Raw genomic sequence first — 11550 nt, forward strand, 5'->3', positions numbered from 1 at the left:
TGACCAACAGGGGACATACTGCTTTAAGAATGGGGCGAGATATGTGGGAGATTATAATCAGAACATGAAACACGGACAGGGAACCTTCTACTACCCAGACGGATCTAAATATGAAGGTAGGATGAAGTTCCTGTTTTGAGCTCAGAGTCCAGCTGAAGCTCTCCGACACATCTGCTCTGTGTGTTTCTCAGGCTCGTGGGTGGAGGACCTGAGACACGGGCACGGCCTCTACACTTACCCCAACAGAGACACGTATGATGGAGAGTGGCTGCGTCATGTGAGGTAGAGCTGCAGGCTGAGGAGCACAGACTCCTGTATGAAGGATCAAAACATTAAAAAAAGAAGATAAACAAACGTGAACTGACAATAAATGAAGAGAAATGTTTCAATGAGAAAAAGCTGAACATGTCTATCAAACGTTCACTTTCCTTCATCTTTGCTGCCGTCTGATTTCCAGGCACGGTCAGGGCATTTACCACCATCATGACACTGGTGCAGAGTACAAAGGATCATGGGTAAATGGCAAGATGGAGTCAGCCGGAGAGTACATCCACGCCCGCCACAGATACAAGGGCAGCTTCCTCAACAACTATGTGAGTGTGCTCCAGCAGCTCACGCTGTCGGGACCTGGGACGGGAACCGGATGCAGACCATAATATGGAAGTTGTTTTAGTAGGTCCAGAGGTGCCAGGGCACTTCCTGAGTACTGCCGAGGTGCCACTGAGCAAGGCAAAGAACCCCAAACTGCTCTGCTGTGCTCCCTGCATAACAGAGTGTAGCAGCTCCACTCTGACATCTCTCTGTCAGTGCACGTCCACAGCTCCTGTTTGTGCACGTGTGTCAATAAAGTTTGACAGATTCAAAAGGAACAAAGAAAGAATTATAAAGATGAATATTTGATTAATCCTGCGACACACACAGGATCCTATAGACATGCATTCATGGAGAGGTCTGCACACAGCCAGCGCTCCACAGCAGCTTTGGGGTTTGGTGAATTGCTCAAGGGCACCTAGGCTGTGCTCGGGCAGTGGACTCGAAGTGGTTCCCAACCCAAGTCCCTACAGACTGAGCGACGGATGCTCTCTGATTTCAGATGAATCTCTTCACATTCATTTGCTTCTTGTGTTCCCTGCTTCACAGCCGTGTGGTCCGGGCAGGTACGTGTTTGACATCGGCTGTGAGCAGCACGGAGAGTTCCAGCAAACAGAGCAGGTAATAAAACATCTGCTGACACTCTGACCCCGTCAGAATGACACGCAGACAGTGATTAACCATCCCAACTGTCTCGACTCCAGCCGCCGACTGTTGAGGAGAGCGGTAAAGATAAAAAGTCCCAGAGGTCGGCCTACATATCCTCCAGGGAGGGGAGTCACATGTTAGGGGCTGCAGGAGGAGCAGAGGAGGTGCTGACTGATCCACATCAGTGTCCTGCATGACGACGAGCATGCAGGATGTGATGCGGCTGTGTGTGTGCGTGTGCGGTGTGACTGAACATATCTTCATCAGACTGAAACCGTCATGGATGAGCCTCCACTCATGACGTCATGATTCTCCCCGAGCCTGAGAGCGCTTCAAAACACCTCATTTATATTTCAGCTCTTTATTGTCACTTGTACAAACACGTTTCTGATTCTGATGAAGAGCAGTCCACTTTGATCCCAGGTTTCAGATCTTTAGAGCGCACGCTGTCTTTCAGCTCAGCAGCTGCCCTCTTTGGTCTGGATGCATGCTCATCTCTTGACTGTGTGAAAGCTTGAAGGTGCATCTTGTTCAGTGTTGTGATGGACATGTGCACTGGAGTGTGTTGCATCTTGAGCGAGCTTGCACACAGAGTCACGCTGCCTCCAAAGTCTCTCTTTCCCTGCATTCTCTGCAGGACCGAGCTGACGGCGAGTGGGGCGAGTTGTCCTCCAACACCGCCCCCAAGTGGATCCCAAAGTGTATCACCGGCCTGACACCACTGACTCCAGGGAGAGACTCTACAGGTGGACTTGAATGAAAACAGGGTAACAGTAGGGAGCAGGGGCAGAGCCAGAATCAAACACCCACCTTCAATATGATTATGTCCATACTTAGATATAATGTCCAGGCTCATGATGGAGTTTGCAATAGTTGCAGATATAAGAGCTGAAACAGAGCTGACAGAGCTTTAAATAAAAGAGGAGGGATCAGACTGAACTAACGTTGTGTTTGTGTTCTCTTTTGTCAGCTGGAGAAAAAGAAACAGCTTCAGCAGAGGAGGGAGCAGAGAACTCCCTGTGATCACACCACAATAATCTGTGTTCAAACATATGAATAAACCGACTTATGAATAATAAAATGGTGCTTTTTTTCTTTGGTGTAATGACGGTTCAGAATCCATCACCAACAGGCCAGCAGGCTGTGGCTCAGTGGTCGAGTCAGCCCATCCAGTGTCTGCTTTAAGGGGGTCAAATGTTTCCTTGTACTTCCCTCACAGGGGAAACATTGGAATTCATTGTCCACATTTCAAGTTGATTTTGTGAAAAGTAAATTATGTTTGTTACCTCTGCATTCAAGTTGACTGCAAGCTTTATTTTGAAAGCTACAACCGGAAGTCCGTACTTTTATTTTGCTTCAGCTGTCACCAGCTGTACTCATAAAAGGCTGTTTTTTTGAACGGTCATCACTGAGGACACCGACACCACCAGCCTGGCACTGTGACGTCATGTGAGGTCGTTCACATCTGACAGTCACGTGGTCCGAGTGTCCCCTACCTGTACGTGTCTGCGGGGACAGTGAACACATCGTGACAGCGCCGAACATGGAGAGCTGTCCCGAACTCCCGCCGCTCTTCACCTTCGGGGTCATAGCGGACATTCAGTACGCGGACATTGACGACGGCTTTAACTACACCCGGACCCGGAGAAGGTTCTACCGGAGCAGCCTCCAGCTCTTAAAGAGCGCCGTGGACTGCTGGAGAGAGTCCACCGTGAAACCGGAATTCATCCTCCAGCTCGGAGACATCATTGACGGCTTCAACAAGAATCACGGAGCCTCACATCGAGCTCTGGACACGGTGCTGACCGAGCTCAGCTCCGGGCCCGCGGAGGTCCACCATGTGTGGGGGAACCACGAGTTTTATAACTTCAGCCGGAGCGAGCTGCTGCGTTCACGGCTCAACAGCACTCTAGACTCCGAGCGGAGCGTGAACGCAGCACCGGCAGACGGTGAGGCGCATGCGTACAGCTTCAGCCCGGTGCCCGGTTTCACTTTCGTCATTCTGGACGGGTACGATGTGAGTCTGCTGGGCCGAGAGGAGAGCAGTGAGCGGTACCGGGACTCCCTGAGTCTGATCCGACAACACAACGACAACGACGACCTCAACTGTCCGGGTAGGTTACCATGGTTACCAAACTTCAAGACTTCCGGTTCTCTATTTCCGTTTTTATTTTATTCAAATAATTTAAGATATTAAACCACAGTTTACTGACTCTGTACAGATGTAACAGTTTTATATGTTCATTAAATATGATGACATATTTCTGTTAAGTCTGTTATGAATTGACGCTATACAAATAAAGATTGATTGATTGATTGATTGAAATAAAAGTGTCACTCAAAGGAGCACTTCATAGAGAAATGTGAATCGATTCGATCATGTATTTTCTGAACTACAAACTTTAAAAATGGCTCCCTGGAACGAGGACAGGCCCATGTCTCCTTTAATGCTCTAAACCAGCAGCTGTGTTCTCAATGTGCAACACTTGAAGAAGACCTTGAACGCACCATGAGCTTTGAGGAGACTCTCCTCGTCTTTCTTCTGAACAAGAAGCAGATTTCTTCAGTGATGAGAAACCTTCAGAGACGCCGCTCTCCTTCGTCAGAGTCATCTCAGCGTCACCACGGCGACGCAGACGACCACGAGGAGACTGATGAAGATGTTCTGTGTTTCAGTGTTCAAAGGGATGGAGGACAGATACACCATGTTTAACGGAGGCTTCGGTAAAGTCCAGCTGGACTGGCTCCGCTCTGTTCTGTCGCAGTGTGACGAGAAACAGGACCGCGTCACCGTCGTCTGTGAGTAAAGTCTGCATGTTCTTATTGGCTCCCGCTGCTCGCCAGCGCTCGGTGTTGCTAGGTTACGAAGTTGACCTCTGCTTCCCTCAGGAAGGTCTGCTTGTTTCATATTTAATTGAATTCAAAGACGTATCAACTCGAAGACCAAGTGAAGGAGTGAAGCGCCTCCTCCGCCATTGTTGTTGACTAAGTCCCGCCCCTTCATGATTTTGATTGGTCAGTGATGCTGCCTCTGCAGAGGAATAGAATTGTGAAGGTTTTCTTTGTTTCCTCGCTCAGGTCACCTCCCCGTGCACCCTCGCTCCACCTCGCCCATCTGCCTCGCCTGGAACTACGACGAGCTGCTCGCCATCCTCCGCTCTCACCGCTGCGTGGTGTGTTTCATGGCCGGCCACGACCACGACGGAGGATACCACAAGGACAAAGACACGGGGACGCACCACCTCACCTTAGAGGGCGTCATCGAGACCCCGCCCGACAGCAACGCCTTCGCCACCGTCTCCGTGTACGAGGACAGGATGGAGCTGAAAGGACACGGGAGGGTTCGGGATCGGGTGTTCATGTTTCCATGACGACCACAGGAGCAACAAAAAGAAATATGTTTGAATCCAAAGAGAGAAGTTCAGATTTATTATTTTTATTTGAAGAAGTCAAACAGACGAGCTGCACGTGTGCGTGAGCGTGACACTCGACAGCGAGCAGATCAAAAGAAACGTGTCTTTCCTGAGCGCCGTGTTCGGACCCGTGCAGAGAATCGAAGACGCTCTGCATGTTTTTATCACGGCCCAACGTGCAGCTCATCGCAACACCAGAGCGTTCTTCAAGGGCGAATCACGGCGAGGCGTCGTCCAGACGTTCAGCATCACACACACACACACACACACCGTCGAGGGAGAAATGTGTGTGTGTGTGTGTCATCAACAAAAAGACTGTGTTGGTAAAGCTGATCGCTCTGCTCGACTTTTTAAGCATCTTTTCTAAAAGCAGAGGATGAATGACCTCAGCTGAGCAGAAACAAGACCTCAGATTATTTATTCTACTTTTTATTTTTTTAATCCTGACAGAGATTCAAATATTTGTCCTGCATTTATGATTTTATATTCCAGAGGTTAAAGGACACTTTGAGTATTTATACACTTGTTTTTTAAGATGGAGGTTATTTTCCCCCGCTGCCTTGGCACTGATTGATTTTCTTATTCTGTTGTTTTTCTGACGGATGTGTCGTGTGATGTGGACTGATTTTAAATTGCACCTGTGTTTGACGATGTCAGCCATGCAACATGCAATAAAAACATCAAAAACAGCTGTATTGCATGTCTGAGGTTCTGTGCTGCATTCAGGGTCCATGGGGAAATTGGGTGATCCAAGCTGTCTGTCTGTCTGTCTTTCATGTGAAAGAATGGTGTAAACACAGCACTAACAACAACAACAGCCAGCGGGACTCCAGCTTCTCCCTCACTGTAGTCAGGACTCACACACACACACACACATTTACACACACCGAAGTTATGAGATATTGATGTTTAACATGTTGCACACTCCTCCTTTAATAAAGCAAATAAATGTGGAAAAGATAACCAGAAAACAACAATACACAAATGTATAAACAATAAAAATAAAGTATGATATGTATATGTCTGTTGTTGTTGTGGGTGTGTTGGGGCAGGTGGAATGCACATTGCGTCCGCTGCCGTGTGGATTGTGCAGCTGGGTGTAGGTGATGATTGAAGAATTAGGAGGAAAGGCACACAGTTAATTAACCGTGCACTGGTGTGTGTAGAAGTGTTTGTTTTCCTGTTGATAATCTTTTGATTTACTGAGCATACACCGTCTTCTTTGTCCTTTTTTACTATGTTTTCTAATAATCAAAACAGGACAAACACATTTTATTTCATCACCAGTTGGTTTCCTGATTGACACTACATTTAGTTGAAAAAACTGCCTTCAGTGGACGGAAGCAGGAAGCGATGGACCGGCAGCGCGGCGCTCTGATCAGCGGTATCCACTCAACAAGACGCCGGCAGGTGACGACCTGTGCGAAGAGTCACGGTAGGACCGATTTAGAATTGTTACAATCTGTGGGAAAGATTGGCCTTTTCATAGACGGGATGCAGGAAAATCCTGCTGCAATTCTCAATAAAACTTCGGCTGTTTACAAGAGTCATTAAAATGAGTGACGCGGAAATGATCGCGCCCGTCAATCAAAGTGAAACGGAGGAAAGACAGGTTAAACTTACTGACAAAATAATGTCAAATCAAAAGGAAAGAAACGTCACAAATGATTAAAGGAAGTGGAACAACTGATTCTTTCAAACCAAATGATTTTAAAACTGAGCGCTGAAGCAACAGATGTGCATGAATCACTAAAATCATTAATACCTGAGGATGACGTGTCAAAACAAAAAGAACGGTTCAAAACTCAAATGCACAATGAAGCAAAAACAATCCAGGAGTGGTAGCTTGATAAAAGGGAACGGAGCAAACATACGGGGGATCACCATGATGAGTTGAATGAACATGCTTTGAAAACTGTACCTGTGGTTCATGATTATGCTGCTACAGGTGATGATATTGATCCTGCTGACAGCATCTCAAATGTTGGTCATAAAACATACTGATCATCTGGTCACTCCAGAAACAGGTCTTCAAGAAAGCAGAGGCTGATAGAGCTGCTGTCCTCCAGGAGAAACCCTAACCCGAGAGGCTCAGGAAGAGCAAATCAGAAGAAAAGTGCAATTAATGCTCACACAGCAAAAGTGACTGTAGTCAAGCACAGAGCTCCAGAGCTCACTCAGATGGGATGAATTCATATCTGAAACATTCAAAACATACATTGTCTCTCAGACCCTCTGCAAAGGAATTAGTTTCACACAGTTCAAATCATCAGTTCAAGCAGCTGCCAACAGGGGGCGGCAAAACCTCAGTGCAAATGGAGGCACAAAATAAGGAATCAATGAAGTTTCATCCATTTCCAAAGGATCTGCCACGTCGACTGGGACACGACCTAAGGAAAGCCTTTAACTGGATCCAAATCAAATGTTTGTAATCAAAAACCAAACTAGTTTCAAGGATCTCAGCAAACATCATTTACAAAACCCCAACATGGATTCAACAGAGAAACCTTTTCAACACTCTGCTTTTGTGCAAACATGGACCAAGGCAACTTCTTAACATCTTGCAACGAAATGACAGAACAGCTTTACTAGCACAACAACAGTGTTCATCGAGGCTTTGAGAATGGGCTGGAAGCAAAGACTGGTAACACTGTAGATTGATTATATTCTTTGGAGCAGTTTACAAAGGGACAACCTCGAGAACTCGTCCAGAGCTGTCAGCACACGCCACCTGAGGGTTATCAAAGAGCAAAATCACTGATGCATGAAAGATTTGGAAATGAGCAGAACGCATTCATGAAGAGAGCTTTTGAATGGCAGCCTGTAAAATCAGAGGACATCAAAGCTTTGCGAGCCTTTTCATTGTTTTTACGTGCTGTAATGCGATGGAGGATATCGATTACATGTCAGAGATGAACATGCCATCAAACATGCGTGCTATTATCCTGAAGCGACCGTATAAACTCGGGGACAAATGGAGGAACAGAGCTTATGAGCTGCAGGAGAAGCATCATCTCCAAGCATGGTTCAGTGACATTGTGAACTTCATTGAAAGACGAGTGTCTTTTGCCTCTAATCCACTCTGTGGAGACATTCAAGACTCGTCTGGCTCAACACCACAGACGTATAAAACTGGAAACAAACTGTCAAAATGACACGTTAAAGGAAAAGAAAGCAGTTTTGAATTCTGGAGCAAAGAGTCCACTGCAGAAGGAGACAAACCCACCTGAGAAGTCGAACAGCGTTTTGTGTTTGCTGTGTGAAGAGGGTCATAAATTAGAGATGTGTCCTAAGATGGAAAAATGTTGCACAGAGAAAAACTTGACTTTTTAAAGGAGAAAGGTGTTTATGGATGTCTAACTGTTGGACACATGAGTAAAGACTGTCGTCATCGATTGTTTTGCAAGTTGTGTAACATGAAGCATCCTACTGTTCTTCACTTGGATTCTAAGGAGAAGATCAACTTAGAAGACAAAGAAGCCACAAGGAGCAATGATGTGGTTCATCCTAAAACATGTGGACATGTAGGGGCCGGAGCACAGGGTGGTGTTTTGGCTATTGTGCCTGTACAAACCAAGGCCATGACAGGCAGCCACATGCTTGAGGCCTTCTTAGATCCTGGCAGCACAGCCACCTTTTGCTCTGAGCGACTCAGGAGGGAGTTAAAGGTCAGAGGAAGAAAAGCAAAAATCTTGTTGAGGACAATAACTCCAGAGAATGTTGTTGACAGTCACATTGTCTCAGGATTGGAGATCGCTGCACTCATCGCTGACACCTTCTTTCAGTTGCCTGATGTGTACATACAATGTAAAATGCCAGTGACCCGTGAAAATATTATAAGACAGGAAGACTTGAGTGCTTGGCCACATTTAAATTCTGTAGAACTTCCTGTTATTAACGCTGATGTGGAGCTTTTAATTGGTACCAATGTTCCAAAGGTACTGGAACCATGGGAAGTGGTAAACAGCAACTGTGAAGAACCCTACTGGGGTGGGTCATCAATGGACCAATCAGAGGAAGTAATGAAAGTGGGAGCAGCTGTCCCACCGTTACAGTCAACCAAACATCAATTGCTGTTGGTACAGCAGTACAACTATGACTTGAATGAAATGTCCAGAGAGGATCAGTTCAGCAGAACTCGACAATGGACATGACTGCTTGAAATGACCTTTCAGAGAGGCTAGTGTCATCATGCCCAACAACCGTCATGTTGCTGAGCAGAGGGTCCTTTGCCTGAAAAGGAAATTAAAGAATAATGTTAAATTTAAAGAGTCAGTTTTCTGAGTGATGCTGTTGACAGTGGCTATGCAGAGAGGGTGCCTGAACATGAATTGGAAGGAAACTTGGTTTTGGACTGTGGTGCAAGTTTCAAAGGGATCTCTCTTAACGCTCCAGGGACCTCATTTGACAAATTCTTTGCTTGGAGTTCTCACAAGGTTTCGTCAAGAACCCATTGCAGTGATGGCTGACATCAAAGCTATGTACCATCAGGTCAAAGTGGCAGAAGAGGATGTGGACTTTCTACGCTTCCTATGGTGACCTGTCACAACCTCTCACCGAATACAGAATGACTGTTCATCTTTTCGGCACAATATCGTCCTCCAGCTGTGCCAGTTTTGCCCTTTGGAAAACTGCAGAGGACACTAAAGCAGCGTACCCAGCACATGTGACTGACACCTTCAAACACAACTTTCATGTGGACGACTGTTTAAAATGCCTGTCTTCAGAGGCAGAAGCCTCTGGCCTGGGAGAAAGATCTGCTGGTAAAATGGATCAGCAACAGCAGGATAGTGTTGGAGTCAATTGACTTTGAAAAAAGAGCCAAGGAAGTGAAAGAGTTGGACTTTGACAGAGACAACCTACCTGTCCAGAGAACTCCTGGATTGCTGTGGTGTGCAGAAACTGACACCTTCAGGTTCAAAATGGCAGTCCAGGAAAAACCACTGACAAGACGGGGTATCTTGTCTGTGGTGAGTTCAGTTTATGACCCCATTGGATCATTTACCTTACCTGTCAAGTTGATGCTGCAAAACCTCTGCAGGTTGAGTTTCAATTGGGATGATCACGTTCCCCCAAACTACCAGTTGCAGTGGGTCAAGTGGCAAGAAGATGTTAAACTGCTCAGCACATTCAACGTGCCCAGATGCATCACTTCTCTGATGCGAGCGAGGATGGTTATGGCACAGTTTCATATCTGAGGCTGCAGAACGACAAGGAGAAGATTCATCTGGCTTTTGTTTTGGGAAAAGCACGAGTTGCTCCTGTCAAAGTTCCAATCCCAAGGATGGAATTGACAGCAGCTGTGTTTGCAGTGCGTGTTGACAGGATGCTCAAAGCAGAGCTGCAATTACAAACTGAAAATTCAATGTTCTGGACAGACGGTACAACAGTGTCAAAATACATCAGGAATGAAACAAAGCGCTTTCACACTTTGTGGCGAACAGGATTTCTACCATAAGAGAAGCCACTGCTGTTTCCCAGTGGAGGTACATTGACACAAACTGCTGATGAGGTGAAAGCTGAGTACCTTCTCACTCAAACAGATGGATCAATGGCCCTGACTTTCTTTTTTAAAATAAGAGAGAGTGGCCTGTTAATATTGTGGACTCTGTTTTAATCAGCAGCGATGATCCAGAGGTCAAAGATGAAGCCACAGTTAATGCAACAAATACAACCTTTAAAGGAGGCACAGAACTCAACAGAGCAGCTTGTAACATATTTCTCTTCATGGAAAAGGTTAAAAATGTCAGTCGCTCGATAAAAGTAATGTTGCAGTTGTTGAGCAACAAGAGAAAGGAAATCCGAGCTTCTGTGAGCAGAAATGTGCTTGATGAGACTCAACAGACGAGAAAAGTGGAAAAGGAGATGCAGCGATTCAAAGCCACACTGGGTGGTCAAACCCTGAATCTGCCGACATAATTCAGTGTTGTCAAAGGAAAAGGTTCAGTGATGACTGCTTGGAAAGGTGGAACATCTGGAGTGACGAAAAGCAGTCACATCTATAAACTTGATCCAGTGCTGGAAAAGGAGCTTTTGAGAGTGGGAGGACGGCTTAACAAAGCAGCAACGCCTGATGACATGAAACAGTCATTCTGGCTAAAGATCAGCACGTTTCTACGTCACATTCACGAGCAATGAGGCCACTGTGGAAGAAGTCACCTGCTTTCCAAACTTTGTCAGCGATATTGGATTACCAGTGCAAATGCAGCTGCCAGAAAGATCCTCTCTCCAGGTGATATTTGCAGACCTTACTGGGGAAAGTTAGGAGAACAACAAATGGCTGATTTGCCAAAAGAGAGATTTCAACCTGACACTCCAACATTTACAAATGTGGGTGTTGATTACTTTGGTCCTTTAGAGGTAAAACGTGGCCGCAGCATCATCAAACGTTATGGAGTCATATTCACCTGCACAAGTAGGGCGGTACATCTGGAAGTGTCATATTCATTAGACACAAGTTCATGCATCAGTGCAGTGCACAGATTCATATCTAGAAGAGGACAAGCGTCACACATCAGGTCAGATAATAGAACTACCTCTGTAGGAGCAGAGCGTGAGCTGAGAGAGGCTCGATCTGCCCTGAATCAAAAGAAAATTCAACACTCATTACGTTCTTATGGAGTGAAGTGGAGCTTCAACACCCCTGCAGCAGCACGTCATGGTGGATCATTGGCATGGTCAGAAAAGTACTCAGTACTACATCAGCAGAATGTGGACGATGAAGGATTGCAGACTCTGTTGTGTGAAGTTGAAGCTATTTTAAATGATCGCCCCATTACAAACATCTCTGATGATCCAAATGATCTCGAACCTTTGACTCCAAATCACATTCTCTTGTTGAAAGGCAAACCTGCTTAGAAAAGTGACTTGTACAGCAAACGACGAGGAGACGAGTTCA

The 11550-nt window shown here is 46.0% G+C and overlaps 2 protein-coding genes across 3 annotated transcripts in view; both read left to right on the top strand.

The window, feature by feature from the left end:
* The window catches only part of rsph1 (radial spoke head component 1), a 3941-nt gene extending 1621 nt beyond the window's left edge, over nt 1–2320 (top strand). The window contains exons 3-8 of one of the 2 annotated variants that reach the window (XM_079334244.1): nt 11–116; nt 192–282; nt 458–593; nt 1141–1212; nt 1877–2006; nt 2210–2320. In XM_079334244.1, the coding sequence (XP_079190370.1) occupies nt 11–116; nt 192–282; nt 458–593; nt 1141–1212; nt 1877–1999 (528 nt within the window). In that variant the 3' untranslated portion in view covers nt 2000–2006; nt 2210–2320. The remainder of the gene's footprint in view (nt 1–10; nt 117–191; nt 283–457; nt 594–1140; nt 1213–1876; nt 2007–2209) is intronic. The other variant, XM_079334243.1, reaches the window with a different exon arrangement.
* A 125-nt stretch (nt 2321–2445) lies between these two features.
* adprm (ADP-ribose/CDP-alcohol diphosphatase, manganese-dependent) lies at nt 2446–5036 on the top strand. The gene is made up of 3 exons (XM_079334242.1): nt 2446–3353; nt 3916–4038; nt 4318–5036. Exons 1-3 carry the CDS (start codon nt 2783–2785, stop codon nt 4608–4610), a joined length of 987 nt encoding a protein of 328 aa, XP_079190368.1. The 5' UTR covers nt 2446–2782; the 3' UTR covers nt 4611–5036.
* The last annotated feature ends 6514 nt before the right edge of the window (nt 5037–11550 follow it).

This window comes from Symphodus melops, assembly GCF_947650265.1.
Source record: "Symphodus melops genome assembly, chromosome: 21".
NCBI lineage: Eukaryota > Metazoa > Chordata > Actinopteri > Labriformes > Labridae > Symphodus > Symphodus melops.

Excerpts from the sequence above, each read along its gene's own strand:
- adprm (XM_079334242.1), top strand. The coding sequence starts at position 2,783 with ATGGAGAGCTGTCCCGAACTCCCGCCGCTCTTCACCTTCGGGGTCATA. Across the intron at positions 3,354-3,915 it reads CGACGACCTCAACTGTCCGG|TGTTCAAAGGGATGGAGGAC; the intron begins GTAGGTTACCAT and ends TCTGTGTTTCAG. Across the intron at positions 4,039-4,317 it reads GGACCGCGTCACCGTCGTCT|GTCACCTCCCCGTGCACCCT; the intron begins GTGAGTAAAGTC and ends TTCCTCGCTCAG.